This window comes from Toxorhynchites rutilus, chromosome 1 (genome assembly GCF_029784135.1).
Source record: "Toxorhynchites rutilus septentrionalis strain SRP chromosome 1, ASM2978413v1, whole genome shotgun sequence".
Taxonomy (NCBI): Eukaryota; Metazoa; Arthropoda; class Insecta; order Diptera; family Culicidae; genus Toxorhynchites; species Toxorhynchites rutilus.
Window position 1 is genome coordinate 72,578,947 of NC_073744.1, and position 20,683 is coordinate 72,599,629.

The window sequence follows — 20,683 nt, forward strand, 5'->3', positions numbered from 1 at the left end:
AAAATGACACAGATATGGAATGATTTGGAAACTACACTAGTCGTGCTATTCAGTTACTATAGTAGAGCTGGATGACTAGCGGGTTAATGGTGCGACCGGCAGGTCTTCGGGTACGCTCAAAACTCGTTGTGGGTTCAGATGTAGCATTCCTGTGTTGCGCTGATCAGGCACTGAGCATGGTACCCCCTGGAGGACCGTGACAACCTTTTCATGGCCTCCCTGGTTGCATAGACAACCATGGGATCATTTAGGCGACTGTACATCCCGAGCGGAGATAGCGGTCTGGAAGGAGGATCCGAATATAATATGAAGGATACAACGAATACACAACAAATAGAGAATGAAGTAGAAAATGTGAATATTTTTGTCAGAAGAGGTCAGGTGAGAGCACCAAAACAAAACAGCAACAAACCCCTTGAGCAGCCAGAGCTGCATGACGAATCGATGTTGGCCGGACCCAAAAAGCAAGAACTCTTCGAGTATATCAAGCTTCGTAGTGCTTAGTAGTAATTCGTAGTATTTTTTTCGGATGGGGATAAAAACAACTAAGACAGATAATTGAGTTTGATAAATTTCCCATGTAAGGTATATTATTATATTAGCTTACTTGCTTACTTGCAAACAAAATCTACGCCCTTGCGAGCGACCTTCCGGCAGTTAACCGGAACATTCGCCATGGCGGACGAAAACATGCGTTCAGGCATGTTTTTTGGAGTATTATTGGAGTAGATCTCATGCTTCAGGTTTTCCCAGAAATTCTCGATGGGACGCAGCTGGGTGACGTTGAACGGGTTCGCCGACTTGTGTACCACATCGATATCAGCCGCCCCATCTCCTCTAACCATCGCTTCGAGTAGTGGCCCGACGCCAGATCCGGCCAGAATGCCGCGTCTTCGCCCTCATGGTATTCCTTGATGAACGACGCAACTTCCGGCAGACACTTCGTACTATAAATTTCCACTGTACTTAAATGTTTTCGTCGAAAAATCGGCAATTTTTGTCCATGTTTTTTTTAATGTAAACGTTAGAGGAACTTCGCCGTCTCAACGTAATACGTGGCGTAATATTACGTAATATTACTTTTACTAGTACTAAGTTCCATTATCGATGTCACCTTCTGCAGCGCAACGTTGGCAACAAACATGAATTGGAGAGTTAGCGATGACTATAAGCACGGCGATCATTAAGCAATTCGCTAAAACGCATGCTACGAGACGCCAATCAAAGCCAAAAAATGAATACCGCCCTGTTTATTGGTGGAACGAAACGATTAACCCTTTCACTAGGGCACTGTGCTCCGTCGGAGTGCTACATGCAAATGTCGTCTATAGACGACGTTCGTAGCGAAAGGGTTAACTCCCTTTGAGGAAACTGTCTCCGAACCAGAAGGCAGATGCAAAGGGCTAGGTCTGCCACCGACAGACTAGAGCGCATGTTAACATTTAGTGTGACAAAATTCGCACTCAAGCATGAAATCCGGCTTAGTAAAAGAAACTGTTGCAAACTCGATGCCGATGTGAACCCATGGAACAATGCATACAGAGTAGTGATGGCAAAAATCAGAGGTTTCCTGGATAAACTTAAGAGTATCATAGAGGCACTCTTTCCACAGCATGATTTGGTGAATTGGCTCCTTGCACCATATGCTAATGAGGAAGAAAACATCGATAGAGTGTCAGCAGAGGAGCTGATAGAACACTGCAGAAGTGTCTGGATGATGGTACCATTCCAGATATATGGAAGAGACATAGACTAGCGCTTTTATCGAGACCTGGCAAGCCATCAGGCGATCCATCTTCGTATAGGCCCCTTTGCCTTTTGGATATACTCGGAAAGCTGCTGGAGAGGGTAATTCTCAACAGATTGACGTGGTGCGCAGATAGTAAACATGGGCTTTCGGAAAGATAGATCCACAGTGTATGCTATCCTATCAGTCACCGAAGTAGCCAACAAAGCATTAAAGCGGAAAGGAGCGGAAATCGGTATTGCGACGTAATTTTTTTTTTTATTAAATCATTTATTTTTACAGGCTCAGTTACATAAGTTTAAAGGAGCCAAACTCCTATCTGTATTGTTACAAGTATATATAAACATTTTTCATTAATTCTAGTGTTAATGAAGTAGAGAACCGATTACTCGCGGTTTGCTCGAGTTTAGAAGGGTGACATTTTTTTCAGGAAAAGGAAGGGATATAAGGATATGTTGACAATGTTCACACTCACATTCGCACTCACATTCATCATTCTCAATTCTTAAGCCTATCTTATATCTAATATGTATTTACATTTCACCTTATTCTATTGTTAGTAAGAAGGGATTTGATTTCTCGCGAAGGAAAAGGAAAAGGAGAATATAAGGATATAAGAACAATCACACACGAAGATCGATAACTTTTAAGAAGACATATATTTGGGACATGTAATCAAGGTCTAACCGAGCCAACACATCTCTCACCGGCACATTTGGCTGCCTTCCTCTGGCCCGAAGAGAGTTTTCTAAATTCGATCAGGCAACAAGATACACCTCGCACGACCAAACAACGTGTTCGATGTCGTGGTAACCTTGGCCACAAGCACAGATATTGCCATCGGCAAGATTAAAACGAAAGAGTAGCGCGTCTAACGAACAGTGATTGGACATGAGTCGAGAGAAGGTGCGAATAAAGTCCCGACTCAAGTCCAGAATTTTGAACCATGGTTTGAGGCTAACCTTAGGGATAATCGAGTGAAGCCACCGACCCAATTCATCTTCGTTCCACTTACGTTGCCAGTTAGCGATACGAAGTTAGTATTTTTTACGGACTAAAGAATAAAATTCATTGAAGGCGATTTGACGCTGATAAATATCGTCTTCAATTGCACCTACCTTTGCCAATGAGTCAGCCCTCTCATTACCCGGAATTGAGAAATGTGAAGGGACCCAGACAAATTTAATGACATAACAGCGTCTGGTTAAAGCACTCAAAATTTCTCGTATTCTCTCAAGGAAGTACGGCGAGTGCTTTTCCGGCCTCAATTGCGACGTAATAATAGTCGAAATAAAAAATGCATTCAACAACGCCAGATGGAATGTCATCGCCAAAGCTTTGTCCACAAGGTACCACAAGGCTCTATCCTGGGATCAACACCGTGGAACTGGATGTACGATGGAGTGCTTACATTGAGGTTTCCAACGGGTGTGAAGATTACAGGCTACGCCGACGATGTTTCTTTAAAGGTGACGGCGAAACGCGAGATGAAATCGAAATGTTGGCTGCAGAGGCGATACAATTTGTGGAAAACTGGAAGAAAGAGACAGGGTGACAGATGGTTCACCACAGAGCTGAAATGGTGTTGGTCAGCAATAGCAGGGCTGTGCAACAAGCGAACATCGTGAGCTAAAATATCTTGGTTTGATTATCAACGACCGACTCAAGTTTAAGAGCCATGCACGGTACGCATGTGAAAAAGCGACTTCTGGAGAAAGCAGGGACATCGTAAGAAGGACTGTCGTGCTTCGAAGGTTGAAGAGGTGTTCAAAAAGAAGTAGTTAAGAGAGAAGGCGAAAACAGTGCGCGAAAACGATAGGGAAATGTCGTTCAGGTTCATGGCTCGGTGCCAAAGCTATATCTCGAGTTTGTGGATGATAGACTCAGATGCAACGTCCCACCTTACATGCGAAAGCAAAAATTTCCAACGTTTAGATCGTTATGTGCGTCCGACAAGTTATAAAGTTCAAGGTATAAAGGCAAAATACATGCTCTGCACCACAACAAAATGGGTTAGCCGTAACAAAGAATAGGAGCTTGAGTGGACGGGGCTATATGCATGCTACTGGACAATCCAGCGTGGAAGCCCTCATGAAACGACTAAATTAACATTTGTCGGGTATGCAGTTGATAGCAAGGCCTGTAGATTGATGAACACAAAAACAGGAGAAGTCATTATTAGTCGCGATGTCCAATTCCTGGAGCTAGATTGTGGAAGCAAGAATGTACCAGTGGAGAAAAAATCTAATGAAAATAATGTTGGAGAAATTTCTGTTCATTTCTTTTTGAGTGGAGGAGGTCCAATCACAAGAACAGAATGTAAAACCGAAAGAACTTGATGACTCTGTGCAGTTTTTCGTGATTGAAGACTGCGATCGTGGGCAGCAAAATCCGGTAGAAGATACGACAAACTCCGAATCAGTGCGACGATCTTCTCGACCGAACATTGGTGTTCCTGTGGAACGCTCCTATGGACTTGCCGTAAATCTGCCATCGAAGATGTACGCTGAAGCCATTTGAAATTCTGAGCATGTGAAATAGAAGGCCACAATGGAAGAAGAAATGGTGTCGCATCATGCAAATAGGATGCGAATGATCAACCCAATAGGATGCAAATGGGGTTCAGATGGAAGGAAGTAGAATATCATTGTAACCATACAGTACTGTACAATGACATGATGGAAACATACCTGTTATCCAAATCTTTAGGAGTAATCAAGCTCAAGCAATTACGAGAAGCTATTGGCATCAAATCAACCAATTTATAGGAGGAGTGTTAAGGAGTAACATAGTCGACAGCATGGCACCATAGCAACATAACTGTGCAATTATATGTCCTCGTTTACGATCTGATAGGATTTACTGTTGAATGATTTTTCACAGCGACTTTTCTCAGTAATACATTGTTTTAGATTATACGTCTATGTGACTCCTGAGCTGCATCTGCCTGATACGCATAAATGATGACGATTAGTTCAATTTTACAATAGTGTATATCTTAAAAACGATGCCTGCCATATCGAAACACGACTTACTCTTTCGCGGTGAATAAAACCTGGTTTGGGTAAGTTGGGTAATTTGTCAGCAAGTTTTAAACTCCGTTCCCCTCTAAGAGTGTGAATAATCCAAACCCTTGGAAGGGGAAGGGGAGATCTTGCGTGTTTGCTGGCATCCGTTTGTCATCCTAAACGATAAGATACGCATGGGGATACAAGCCTAAGAAGTCTAGTTGCCTCTCAATGAAATTAGAGTCTGTTTTCGTTGGATTTCATGAAAACGTTATTTGAGTAAAGCTTTAGTTTTTTTGCGACCTTAATATTTTCTTCACTGTTCGTTTCAACACATTTTTTTATCCAAAATATATATTTTTATTAAGGCTCATATGGCGTTAGCCTAACGGGGCCGGGAGTTCAATATTTCGACAATGTTTGCTTACAAATATGTTAGTAATATGTAACCGATTATCAAGTTGGGCGCTTCAATACATGTTAAGGCATATCCAATTGATTGGTATTAAGGAGCAGTACCAAATAAATCTTGTGTCATCGTTATCAGAACAACAACATAGCACTACAATTCTGACAACAACATCTCTGTTGATCAATTCTGATCGCTTTTCTTAATAGTTTCGTGTAATTTGTCTAGCTCAAAGCGGTAGAGCTCTGAACTGATCGGTAGGCCATGCGTGAATACCTTATAATGAACCTTCTCAATCCCATCATACATACAGTATCCAGTCTTTGAAGCAGTTTGTGGTGGTTCTTAGCGCATGATGTTTTGTGAACGATATTCCTGTATTTTACCCATTTTTCATCGCCCGTGATGATTGCATGTTTCTACTGCGCATACCGTATTTTTTCAGGAATTTCACTCATTTACAATCAGTATAACTTTCGACACGATTGGTAAATTACTACACGAAACGTAACCTACAGGTTCATCTTTCAGGCGCTCCTTCCTCTGATACAATTGTATTATTATAGCCTTATATATGACCATCAACAACATCTAGTGATCAATAACCCCGGATATTTTCTGAACAACCAATATGAAAACGTGAATAGCCGGTCAACCTCAACGGTTTGGTCATTTCAATCACAATTTTTCAACACAATTTCTTTACACATATTTTCTTTTGCTAAATGAATACACTCAATGATGTGATTTGATGAAATAGGTCATTCAGGTAAAGAAAACGGTCATTACCGGAAATATGCCATTATATGGATATCAGCTGTGTTCAATAACAAACTTCCGATACACTTCACTCTGCCACATTCGATTTTATTCGCGGATTCTTTGGGTACAGTTAGGGTCTTCACATTCCAGTAAGTAACTTGCGGCCAATTTAAAAAACAAGACGACCCTTTTACATGGCGCGTTTGAACATCACTTTGGTCGTAAAGTAACTGACCCGAAGCTTCCAATTTCCTTTGAATGATACCTCTCCTTTTAAGCGCGCGAGTCTTAGTTCCTGTTTTTAAATGTGTCTTGTGCAATTTTATGAGAATGTATAAGCCAATCTCATTCCATCTCGGGCCAAGGCAGGCCACGAACATCATCTTCAGTCATCTGAATCAACCACTATCATCATCATCTCGATCATCGTCATTTGCCAGACTTTTCGCATTTCTCCCGTTGCCCCGTTTGCTGCCGGTTTTGCGCCAAGAGTCATCAGTTCGCCACGAGTTATTAAGAATACCAAATGTTACCAATCTGCAAACTATCATCCCCTGGGGCTAAATGATACTTCGCACTGTCTCAAATGGTACTCATCATAGTATGGATATATTTTTATCTTTTCATTTCTCTTTACTTTCGCAATTCAACGATCTTCTTGCCGATTAGACGCGGTGAAAGAGAAACGAAGCTAATGAAGGATGATACACATTTTTGCAAGTGTTTTTGTGTTTGCTTATCGCATTCCTCGAGTAGAATTTTAATTTATTGAGAGCTTATTTCGATTTTGCGCTGATTTGTCGAAGCACATCTCATTTGTTTACAGTAGTACAGTAGAACCGCGAGCGATCCGAAAGCGAGTTTCATTGTAATTCTATAGGCCTTCCCGAAACTTGTAAGTGAGTGGTAGGCTCTTGATCTTTTGGTTTGATTGTTTGATGTTTTCTTTTTTGATAATTTCATATTAAAATATCTCTTTGTGTCGCCTTTGCACTACAATTGTTCAGTCCTTTAGAGTGTTATCCGCGATTTTTCCTATCCATGGTGACTCAATAGGGCTTCTACTGTGTTTGAATGCTTTGGTATAGTTTTCGTTGGAATTTCCGGTATGATTTTTGTTGCATTGGTTCCAGTCAGTCTTCCGTTTTTCACAAAAAACACTGCGTCCGAGATAAACATGTTCACGATACTGTTCGCAGTTTGGTGTTTAAACACAAACATGATTTTTTCGTACCTTTGTTTGAAAATGTGACATGTTTGTATTCGTAGTATGTTTTGATGTACGACGTGTAATCCTATTGTTTCACGTGATGTTCGAGCATGGTGTACAGTTTCTCTCGCGTTTTCACCCCAAGTACCGGCAGTGCGTAGAGTAGAAGAAGCGAACTGGACACCACACTACCACTGCCACTCAACAGACGGTGTGTTGGTGTGTTGACATGGAATAAATCCTTCGCTATCATGACGATGGGTGCTTCGTCTAAAAATTTGGGCAAATAAAATAAACCTATTTATTTGTTCTGAACAAAATTCTTCTTCACGATTGATATCATTGTTTTGCGCAAGCATCAATTCATAAATTGGATTTATGTGACATCCGCAATTATTAGCTATTTGAACAAGTAAACCTTCTCATCTTTCATAAAACCTACTAAAAGTACTAAAATTATTAGAGCGTGGCGGAGATGTTTAGTTACCCACATTAAAATCCAAGAATATGTGTAAACTTTCCGAAAACATGAATCTAAAACTAATTTTTGGCTATTTGTTTATTTATTTGGCCAGCATTTGTATGACGTCGCCCACTGTGCAGTTGGTTCTCCAGACTTCAATTGGCAACCCACACGCAAAAAACTCATAGAAAGTTACTCATACTCATAGAAAGTTTCTTTCAATTCGGATGTTTTCTTTGCACGGGAGAAAACCAAGGATTATTTAATCAGACTTGCAAAATGTGCATGAACTCATAGCCACAATTTTTGCAATGCGAAGTTAGTTTCTGTGAAAAAGTATTCTATAAAGGAATGCTTTAGGATGAATAATTTCTTTCTGTGCATGGAAACAATCTATATGTAACGAATACTACGATAACGGGTGATATGTTTTGTACGATGCGTTTGAATAATAAACACCATGTTTGTTTATGATGTGAGAAACGCGTGTGATTTAAACATGTTTGTGTTTATGCATCATTGAGCGTGTTTGAGATAAAAATTGAGCACTAGTGTAAAGTATGTTCGTGTTTAAAAAAAACATGGAATTTGAACATCGCGCACATTTGTAAGTGTTTTTTGGAAGACTGTTCACGAATTATTGTTTACTATCATTTAATAACAGGAAAAAAGTCGAATTTCGTTATTTGTGTTGCAGTATCAAAAATTACTCTGTTTTGAGGATGAGGCTGAATTAGATGCCTATTAAAACTGAATAAAGATGTATTTTTTTTTTTTTATCCAAAATATATATTTTTATTAAGGCTCATATGGCGTCAACCTGACGGGGCCGGGAGTTCAATATTTCGACAATGTTTGCCTTATAACTATGTTAGTAATATGTAACCGATTACTCGCGGTTGGCTCGAGGTTAGTATTACAAGTGTTTTCGTAATTGTGATGTTGCTGTCTTCAATGATCTGTACCTGTGCCCGACACGGGATACTTCCTATTGGGATGCAGCTGACCATTAATCAGCAACGACCCCCTAGTCTGTACTCCATATCTAGCGTGGTGCGTCTTCTCGAGGAATCCAGGATAGAATGGTCACTATGAATAAAGATGTAGAAAACATATTTTCTGGAGTTTTTTGTTCATTTCAATTATATACTCTTTTTCAAATCATACCAATAAAGCCTAAAAAATACACAATAGAACTTATGATTTTGCACGCGAGTACAGGAGGTTTAAATAAGCGAGATAAAATACCCATATGCGTGTCCAAAATGGTGATCCCCGATTTTTGAAATTATTCGTTCATCAACTAATGAAATATTTTTCGTTCGTTATGCTTCCTTCGCAATGCAGGCTTTTAATCGCATGCGATATACTCACTCGCGATATTTTTCAGTGCAGCTCTTTACAATGGTGCACGATATCGCGCGATAATCTGTCTGTCAAACCTGCATCTCTCTCATCATACTGCCATTATTTGTTATGGACAAGGTCGTACTAGATGGTGGAACAAAATCATATCGCTAAAAGTGTAAATGCAAGTATAAAATTCCAGATAATTAATAATAGAAAAACTAACAAATTCAATCGAATATTAACAAAAATGTGTAAAAATAATTTTGATTATGCAGCAATACGCTTGCAATAGGTGATCTACTCAGCTCTCACTTGATGAAGCGTTTCATATGTATGGAGCTGAAAATTTATTGCGAAAAAAAAAAAAAAAATGTTCATATGTATGGAGCTGAAAATTATTAATCCATCTAGCATATATTGTTCCACCTGTCTGATGTATGTAGTATCTACTGTCAAAGTAATGCGATTTTCGCAGTCAAAGATTGGCGAGTTCTATCTTTTTTCGCACTGTCATGGGTGATTTCGCGCTTTGCTCTGATTGGTTGACGAATAAAAATCATTATTGAAATAAAAAAATCGCACTCATTGTGAATGAAACATAATCGATATGATTAATCGCCCCAAATAATCGATTAATCGCATCACTGAGAGAAATAATTAGTTAGACAAATTTTACTAATTTGCTAGTATTTATTGCCGTTATAATTCATTATGTTTGTAATTATTTATAGTTTATAGTTACTAGTGGTGCTATGGATGCTGTTTAGTTCACAGACGTGCTTGTAACACCTGTTCATCAGCTGTAAAAATGAAAACAAGCTATGCACCGTGCAACAAACTCTACCCCAAACAATGTTAATCAATATTGAAATTGAAATATATGCACTGAAGTTAACTTTTCCGTATTATACAAATTTTTTATGTGATAGGATAGCACGATTAGGATAGTGCAGATTTTTTCATTGATAAAAGAGGCCCCAATTGTATCGTGAGCAGTCTTCAGAAAAAATACGCTGCGCTGCACTCGAGTTTAATTTTCATCAGCGCGAGTTCATAATAAACACATATTCTCTCTTGGTACGGATTGTGCCAAATTCTTAAACACGAGAGCGCCGAAAGAACACAGCCCAGAATTCAGATCCTCAACATCGCTTCTCACTTGTTTGATGTGCGCCTCTACACACGTAACGAATTCTTGCGCCCATTTTGTCTGCGTTCGTTCTAAGCAAAGCTCAAAAACAACAGCGCGCCTCCATACCAACCGTATACGCTTGTGTGAAGAAAAAGAACTCAACAGAGAAAGCAAACCAGATTCAAGCGTGGTGTAAAACAGGTAGGGGTAGTGGGGGCAAAGTGGTCACGTGGGGGTAAAGTGGTCACATTGGTAGTGTGACTATTGAATATTGACACCGTATTGATAGTCACCTCATGTTTGAAGAATTTCATGACTTTTGAGTCGCCCTGTACTTCAGTGGAGCTTTTGCATGTCAAAATATTATGCGTTTCGAATTTAGGGAATTTCTAGTGAAATTTAGTTTATTTGACCCTATATTTTCGACAAATCAACAGTTTTGACGACTGTTCACATATTCTAGAAGAGATGAACAGATATTTTGTTCACTTTCAGCGATTATTTCGCATAGAAATTACTCTGTTGTTTGGGGACAAAGTGGTCAGGATTACTTCTGACAATGTTCTCCTTCTGCTCTTAAGAGGGACCCCTGCTCTTGTGGTTTTGACCAAGTAAAAAAATGCTACCCCAACCAAACCAAGCCTCATTATGAAAAACGTTATGTGTTTCCTACTACGTTTTTGTACATGTGAGAAAATTACAATCACGACTCTAGGTGAATAGGCCTAGCTCATTTCATACATGTGCCTAATTTCTCAATAATGATTTAAACAAATTTGGACAAGAAAACACGTATGAATCTATCCCTTCTAGCATGATATGTGCGAGTGATCCCTTTGGCTCCCACAGGTGACCACTTTACTTACTCACTTAAAAACATGTTCGATTGTTCAACTTTTTGACGTAGAACTACGTCTTTCATTAAGGGTGCCAACTCAGAAAACAGGTCACGTTTTTATTAAATAAAGTTAACGTTAATAACTATTTTTGCCGCGAACGGATTTTGGCGATTTACATACTAAACGAATCGGAAATTCCGTAAGATTTGTTAAATATGCTATACATTAGAATCCCCTGGTTTGTAAATGGTTAAAATTCATGAAAACTTTAAGTGTTTCCATTTTCCCATACATTTGTTCTGTCCATTTGTGTGCTTTCCCGAACAGAGCTGTCAATAACGAGCAACTTATCGACGACCAACGGAGGGGAAATCGTAGGATTTAAAGTCTCCGTGAACAAAGGAAAAGTACAAGAATGAAGGGGAATACTTGCCTAGAGTATAAACAGTGGATCTTGCTGAGGCAAACTTTCATTCGGCATCGGACTGTTAAGCAATCCAGTTCACTTTGCTTTCGCTGCGCTTCGATCTAAGATTGGACCCCACCAGTGGTAATCCAACTTGGATATCGTCGTTTGGTTTTTCTGTTCGTTTTTCGCGTTATTCGTATCGTGTGTTTTTCTTTCCGCGTCATAAATTGGACGCTTCGCGTAGTGTGTGATGAGCAAGAAGAAGAGGAAGGCAGGCTCGAGCCCTGCAAAAAACGAACGCATTGCCAGGGGCAATAAAATTTCGAGGCAAGCGTCATATAATGATGCACGCGATGTTGGTGTAGTGAAAAGCGCTCGCACTGAACCGAGCCTTCGTGAATTTGTCACCGCATCGAACAACAGCGAAGTAGGCGATTTCGGCGCGTCGGACGAAAATGTAAACGCCGTTACCCAGGCAGCAACCAAAATCAAGCTCCCCCCCGCTGGTGGTAAAGGCGGTCACTCTTGACAAACTCATCAGCGAATTCGCATCGATGGGTGTTACAGCAGAGTAGAAGCTGTGTGGCATAATTCAGTCTTTTTCCAAGGAGTTACATTGTTTGTTTTCCGTCATCATAAGGGCTTCGTTGGTGCCTTTGAGAATGTATTAATGCATTAAACTGACGTTATGGTGAAGCAGGCGTTAAGGTTGTGCACCAAAAAATTATTTGGGTAATACCAAGTATCTTGAATGTCTAACTGGAATGCTATAAGTTATTTGGGTTCGCGTGCCAGTCGCAAAATTGCCTTCAACTAGTATTGCATTTGCGCTAATATTGATCATAATGAAGCATTGCTAAATTCGAGGTTGTTATTAACAAAAAGAGTTTATTTTGCGTGTTCAGTCACCAAGAAAATAAATGTCGTTCTAGAATTTTGTATGTGATTAGGTTTCGCTTACCAGTAGCAAAACTTCCTCCACTCAGGGTGACAGCTGCGCTTCTCTCGAGCATGAGAAAGTAATGCAACTTTTTTTTGAGGCCAGTGATATTAATAGAAGCGTTTCTTTTGAGCATAGCGCAAAATGATGAGAAGTCTTTAAATTCCTAGTAGTTTCAAACCACCAATGTATGGCTCTGTATGCATGCTATGGCGAACGCTTGTTTGGCGCTTGGTTTACGTTGTACGAACGATGCCTAGAGTTGCGATTCCTTTGAGGCAATACTAAATAACATGTAGCATGATATAAGATACTAGCAAGTGTTGTCATTGTTGTTGTTTTCATGCGGTGCCAAAGATATATTGATGTAGTTATGAGATGTGGAAGAATGGTGCTGGTGCAACATGTATATAATTGACTGTAGCCGGAATAGCGTTCGAGGTAAATTTGCAATGCATTGACATGAAATAAATTGCGACATACGATAAGCTAGTGTATTGTTTTGCGAGGGCAACAATGAATCAACAATCAATTATCGTCAACTGATTCTACAATGAAAAAATCATTTCAGAGATTATTCTACTAAGCAATTGTTTCTAAAATATCACAGCATTAAAGAATAATATCCGAAGGTATAAATCAACGACTTATATAAAATAACAGCGTTGTTCTACGTCAACAATGCGGTCGTATCTGGGACACAACCTCCTATAATTTTTTTCTAATAATGAAATAATTTTCAATTTTCATAACAAAAGCCGCTTGCTATCTTGAACAACAATAAGTTGAGCTACAATATTTTGACGTGGGACTACGTCTAACCGGAGTATATGGGGGGGTAAAATGAAAACCTAAATACAGAATATGCAGGAAAAAATGAAAGATTCCAAATGCTTATAACTTGAACATTTCTTACTGGATCGGAAAGATGTTTGCATCAATTGATACGGAATATTTCCACGCTTCTATCGCAATTAATAAAATGTTATTTTTCATTAGATAAACAATTGAATAACTGTGAAATGTCAAGCGTTATCTAAACGCCTTAACTGCTCAGTTTTGATTGGCCCGATTTACGGTTTCCCGAACACGGACTTCAAAATCAATGTGCCTGGGGGAATCCGCTTTGCAAATACATGAAAGTCAGGGGTATTTTTGTTCCGACTAAAATATGTATCCCTAACACAGACTTCAAATCCATGGAGCGTGCGGAAATTAGCATTGCAAATACATGCAAGTTGGGGGCATTTTTATTCCGACTAAACTATGTTTCCCTAACACTGACTGCAAATTCATAGAGCGTGGGGAAATTAGTATTGCAAATACATGCAAATCGGAGGCATTTTTGTTCCGGCTGAATTGTGTTCCCCCAACACAAACTTCTGAACAAAGGTGTCTGGGAAAATTGGTATTGCAAATTCATGCAGGTCGGGTGTATTTTTCTTCCGACTGAAATACAGTAGAACCTCGATTATCCGCGAATCCGAGTTCCTTAGTAATTCTATAAACCGTCCCGAAATTTGTAAGTGAGTGGTAGAGTCTTGCTCTTTTATTTTGGTCATGGCTTTCACATTATTTGACCACTGATGTGAACGACCTTACCAAAACATAGTTTTGATGCTGAAATATCTTTTTTCGTGTTTGTACCTCATTTTAGTCCTTTATTGCGTTATCCGCGATTTTCGTTATACGCGGTGATCTAGCCCGACTATTTCGCGGATAATCGGGGTTCTACTGTATGTTTCTCTAACACAGACTTAAAAACCAAGATGTCATCATACTAAACGTAAAAGGATTGTCATTAAATTTACTTGTAACGAAGAACATAATCTATCCAAATGCATGAATTGACCTCACATGACATTATACAATCTTTTTACTCACAAAGCAAATATATTGAATTCAATTGAATTCGGAAATTGTTTCATTCAATCAAAAATTAAATCAATACAAACAAATGATTGCTAAGCTAAGATAGTCCCACGTCAACCTTGCGGTTATATCATAGATATAACCCACCCATTTTTTTCGAAAAACGGAAATTGTAGTATTATGTGGACACAGGAAATGGGCATGTTCCATAGGGTGACCACATGATGATGATGATGATGATGATGGCCCACCTCATACCCCTACAAAGGTTTGAGCAGGACGATTTATCTTATAGATAATAATTAAGTTTAAAAATATCAAGAGACCAGTATTATAAAAAAAACGAAGCGAACTGGATCTGTTGCAGGCATAAATATCTATTAATAGAACAGTAAAAATAGGCACAAACTGCGAAAAAACAAACAATGTTCCTATCCATATTGACATTGCCATAGTCATAGTCTCAACTTCAGGCCCAATGTTTTTTCTGAGGCATGTCAAGAAAATTTCCAACCCGGGAAGATCCTTGACTGATTGGGAATTGAACCCAATATCTAAAAGTTTCTACTTAGAACATGAAAGAGATCTGCTACAATCAGAAATAATCGATATAACCATCTGATGAAAGATAGTTTACGACAATTCCGAATGAGCTATCCCAATTCCAGTTTCCACTCCAGACCCTATATAAAAATTTCATTATGTGTCAGTTTTCTGCCAGTGTTCATTATTAACATTTGTCCAGACCCACCAAACGCGCGCGAGGCTCAAACTTTCGTAGACAACGCTAATTTTTTTTTTTTTTTTTTAATAATAATCTACAATTTTAACAAATTTAACAATACAAATTTAACAACAAAAAAAACATCATCATCATCAGTACGAACATGGCAGTTTGAGATACCTGTAAATATTTTTCTAATTTCAATTGATATTAAACATAAATAAATCATTTGACAAAAAATTACGAGAACCTGTTTACAAAACAGATTTTACGTGGGAAATACACATTCTCTTAAACTCTGCCATTGTTGCCGCACGTTTTATTTCTCTGGGCATCGAATTGAAAAAATGTATTCCTTTGTATAACAACGAGTTCTGCGACCTACTGAATATAAAGTTAGGTGTTCTTGCATCATCCGCGTTTCTAGTATTGTATCTATGAACATCACTTCCTCTTTCAATTCGATCACACAAGTATCGAGGCAGCATACCGTTTAAAATTTTGAAGACGAACACCATTGTCAAGTAATAAATTCTTTGCTTCACAGATAGCCACTGTAGCGCGTCCAACATCAAATTAGAGGAAGTGTATCTACTACATCTTAAAATCAAACGCATAATCTTATTTTGTAAACGCTGCAATCTCGTTAATTGTGTATTGTTTGCAAGGAATAGGATCGACGAGCAAAAGTCTATGTGCGGTGAGATCAATGATTTATACAATTTAATTTTACTGTTCACCGTCAGTTCTTTTTTCAAACGACACAAAACGCCGTATTTCTTGGCAATCTTCTTGATGACATTATTAATGTGAGACTTGAAGGTTAAATTGTCATCAATGATAACTCCTAGGTATTTGATTTCATTCACGCGTTCTAATGTCTCACCATCTATTTCAAAATTTACGTCAATACTGGAGTTCACTGAAGAAATCAGCATGTATTTTGTTTTGCCAACATTTAATTTCAATTGTTTAAATTTAAGCCACTGAGCCAGAGAATGCAAATCTTCGTTTATGTGATCCTCGGTTTCTTTTATATCCTTAGCTGCGATGAACAGGACAGTATCATCCGCGAACAAATTAATATCACAATATCGTAAAACCCGTCGCAGATCATTTATATATAAAATAAACAAAATGGGCCCTAAGACACTTCCCTGCGGCACCCCGAGTGAGTTGCCGATGGGATCGGAAATAGAATCATTAAAACGAGTCTTTTGAGTTCTGTCGCACAAATAGCTTTCGAACCATTTGTACGACATTCCTACAATTCCATTGCGCTCCAATGTTTGTAACAATAAGGGCCTAGAAATTGTTTCAAAAGCGCGTTTAAGATCCAGAAATACCGCAAATATAGTCTCTTTCGCTTCGATATTCTCTTTCCATTTTGCTAACACCAGATTCAGAGCGGTTTCACAAGAGTGTCTCTCTCGATATCCCGACTGTTCCGGTATTAGCAAATTGTTGTTATCTACATAATGCATCAGCTGGACTTTCACAACAAGTTCTAGTATTTTTTCTAATGTGTGCAACATGTTAATAGGGCGGTACTCTTCGGCTTTATCCGTCCCATTAACTTTGGGGATCGGAATCACAAGGGATCCCTTCCAAACCGTTGGCACGTGCCCAGTTAGTAAAGATTCATTAATTAGGTCCAGTAGATCGTGTCCAATGACATGAAAGCAATCTTGTATCACTTTTGCGTTGACATTATCGATACCAGCCGATTTTTGCAATGAAAAACAAATATCTCTTAACTCAGCAAAAGTGATGGGTGAAAAACAATCTAGTCTACAATTGATATTAATCGGCTGTATTATTTCGTCAGGTTCGCTGACCAAGTCAATACTTTGGTTGATCAGCAGAACACTATTGACGAAATAACTGTTGAATTTATCGGCAATAGTTTGGTCTGACTGTTCTTCTGACCCTTCGAAAACTATGGATCGCGGTGTACTATTTTTAGAATTTAATAACTTTTTTAATAATTTCCATAGTTCTTTGCTATTATTTTGATGTTCATCGATTTTCCTCTGTATATATTCACTTCTAGTCCTTTTCAAGACCTGTGAATATATATTCCGCGCGAAGGTGTACCTATTCCAATCATTTTCTAAATTAGTCTTTATAAACTTTTTGTACTTTTTATCTCTTTTGCGTTTGAGACGCAGCAGATCAAAAGAGTACCAGCTGTTCGAATTGTTTAATTCAATATATTTTTCAACCACTAATTTATTGGTACACTCTCTCAGAATATCGGTCAGAACAGCTGCTTTATCATTCAGGTGTCCCGTCATTGCTTCAAAATCCAGGCTTGTCGAAACAAGCTGAGACATGGCTTCTTTGGAATATCTATTCCAGTTTTTAATTTTTATTCTATTTCCGTCACGGTCATACTGTCCATTCTCAATGTAAACAAAAATTGTCTCATGATCAGTTATTTTTAATTTGGCCTGTGTAGAAGAATGGACAGTGGCAAAATTAGAATACACGTGATCTATTAGAGTTCTACTATATTTAGATATTCTAGTGGCTTCGTTAACAGATTGTTTTAAGGTAAAGTAATGTGATAATTGTTTCAATTGATTCGAACTTCGGGCATTAAGCCAGTCAATGTTAAAATCACCAGCAATTATATTTAACTTACTGCAATCAACAATGCTTTCCCACCAGTTTTCCAAAATATCTAGAAAACGCTGGTCACTAGAACTGGGGGAATGATATATAATTCCATAATTTCCCATCTGCATGCCTCTTTCAACTGAAATAGCCAAGAACCAGTTATTTTCAACAGCTTCGTTTGAAAGAGTGTTGAATTTGACTGATTCTATTGCATAAATTGCAACACCTCCAGTGTGTTTGGAGTGCGACAAGCAAAAAGCAACTTTATAGCCCGGAATTTTGTACTGATCATATGATTCTCCATCGATTATGTGAGTTTCAGAAAGAAAAACCATCTGAGGACGCATGCTTTCTACAAGATATCGCATTTCTGCGTAATTTGTAGAAAGCCCAGCTATGTTCAGATAAATTATTGCTAACTTATTCACACATTTTTTTTTTTTGGATTGCTATTTGGTTTGAAAAATGACGCTTTTTTTCTTCTCCAGCAGTCTCCGATAGACAGGACACTGGGTGCTATAAGTTGGATGATTTTCATCCAAATTCAACTTCTGTTCATTATTAACTTTGATACAATTTATGCATTTCAATTCAGTTGATGAGCACTCAGATGTTTTATGTTTCTCATTACACCTTGAACATGTTTGTTCTTTCTTGCAATCTGTGCTCTTATGCCCAAATTCTCCACATTTAAAACAGCGCAAAACACTAAAGGCCTCAACCACGCTACATTTATCCCACCCGACACTTACTTTACTAGCAGTCATCAGGTTTCTGTAAGTATCATGGTCAACTTCAATTATCGTGTTGTATTTATTATACTTCAAGCGTGGATTTTCATATTCAACAACGACCTTGACATCCTTGATCGGAATGTTTTCATTTTGACTCTTTAAGTAGTCAATGAAAACATCAGAGGAATATCGATCACTCATCCCAATAATTTTTAATTTTGGTTTTATTGGCTTTGGAATAAAAGTACTAAACCCTTTTCCAAGATTGCTTTCAATTCCACTTTTCACTTGCTCAATATTATCCCCTGCTGCACACTCAACAATAATCGAGCCATCTTTACCGTTCCTGAAATTCTCTATTTTGTGTATTTTAGGATCTAATTTAGTCTTCAACATTTTTCTTGTATCATCATTTTTCTTGTCAGACTCTATTGGCTTTACCACAATGACTGGACGAGCCTTACGAGCCACGACATTAGCGAAACTTTCAATATTATTATTATTATTTCTAAACATTTTTTCTTTCAAATCATTATTTTTATTCGTTAACATAATTTTCTTGCTCGGAGTGTCCAAATTAGCACTAATTGAGCTCGGACTAACCTGTCGCTTCCTGTTCATCACAGCTAAATTTCTGTCAACATTATTTTTTTCAGAGAGTAAGCTTTTCATATTTTCCAACTTTTTGGCAACACTGCTCTCGAAGCATGCCATCTTCTCTTTGAAAAGCTCGTCGAAAGATCTGATAAGCTTATCTCGCTCATTCTCAAACGCGATGTTTATTTGCTCGGTGAAGCTTCCTCGGACATCAGAGAGCGAAAGTGAGATCTTTTCCATCTCCCTTTGCAATCCACCAACGTCTAAAGCATCACCTCGCACGCCACATTTCTGGTCCGACAAACATTCATCACAAATAAACTGAATGTTCGGATTCTCTGTTATCAGTTTCGCTGTTGCTTTTGTAAGCGAAGTACAGCGCCGATGAAATCGAACACCGCATTTACCTACACAAACAACAGGATCATCACTGATCATTACTTTGCCGTCGCACGCCTTGCACTCGCTCATCTCGAGAGTGCCCTGCGCGGCAGCAATGGCAAAAGCAGAGACAACAAAAAAACAATACAACGATACACAACACAGCACAAGCAGCTACGGTGGCTATCCTGAGCGATAGCGAGCCGTAGAGCCGTGATATAAATTTGATTTAAAAACGCACAACAATTATCAGCATGCACTCAATAGGTACTTATCCTGATAATATTTAAAATTCGCCGTCGGTGGAACAAATTTGTTCTAATTCCAGCCGTCTATTTCCCACAAAAAACACTTTAAATTCAGCACTATAAAGATACACAAACCACCATGTTCGCTGAAAAAAATAGAAAATTCCCACCCTCACTTCCTCTATCGAAATACGATGCGAAATACGGCGCAAAACACAGTGCAAAACTCGGTGCAAAAACGGTGCTGACAACGAAACATTTGATCTGTGTTTCGGAGCGTGCACATTCGCCAGAGTGCATGTGTATACAAGGAGTGAGAGCTCAACTGAATACAAAAAAAAACTTGTTACAGATCAGCACCGCGTTGCATTGAATGCCCACAAGTCGTCAGAATTGGTATTCTGGATCTTCTGATATTTTAACATCGTTATTTTTTGCAGCTTATCTGACGGATTCGCATTGAAATAAGATTGTTGTTGTAACATTTTGGATCAGTTGGCTCAGTTGGAGAGAAAAGACCTAGTTTTCATAACTAAAATGTCATTTCGTCTTATTATATACATTCGATATTTATCAAGACATAAACTGGGAGCGATCCAGTTATTGTTATTGATGGTAAAAGATCATTCATTCCAACAGGATAAAGAGATCGCCGAAGTATTATAATCAGCGGATGATATAGTAATACCATGCCAAATTGACGCTATGCAAAGCTGTATCAGCTCATGCGACACCTACACTAAAACTCAGAACCACAAAAATGATGATGTTTGTATTTCTACGCGCTTGAAAGCGAGATTGATCGTGATTATTTGAAACAATGTGAAATGATGATTTTTTAACCATTTTAGCTTAGAAAGAATACCTGAAACAAGGAAATTTGAAGAAAAATTCTGATTTTTCTAAAAAATTCAAACAAATTTCAAATTAAATCTTCATTTTACTCGCTGCGCCATCTGTTTGTGAATCTAACTTAGATTCGTCCAATCTAGTCCCTTAACACAATTTCGAAACTTCAGCCGGACATTACCGGCAGCCATATGCATTTTCTATTATTAATAATAAAATAAAAAAAACTGATCATCTTCCGACACCAAAACTGTCAGAATCATTTTTTCCGTTTTATATGCAACAGAAATTGCGTAAGTCGACATTACATAATCAACAACAACATATGTTTCACACTAACCGGGCAATCGGTGGAACACAGGTTTGCTTGCGAGAGACCGCCGCTTC

General features: G+C 38.5%; 1 protein-coding gene across 1 annotated transcript in view; it reads right to left on the reverse strand.

Moving 5' to 3' along the window:
- Positions 1-6,154, reverse strand: part of LOC129773887 (uncharacterized) — a 62,498-nt gene extending 56,344 nt beyond the window's left edge. Inside the window, exon 1 of the mRNA XM_055777549.1 lies at positions 5,954-6,154. Coding sequence (XP_055633524.1) covers positions 5,954-5,967 — 14 coding nt within the window. The 5' untranslated portion in view covers positions 5,968-6,154. The remainder of the gene's footprint in view (positions 1-5,953) is intronic.
- Positions 6,155-20,683: the final 14,529 nt, after the last annotated feature.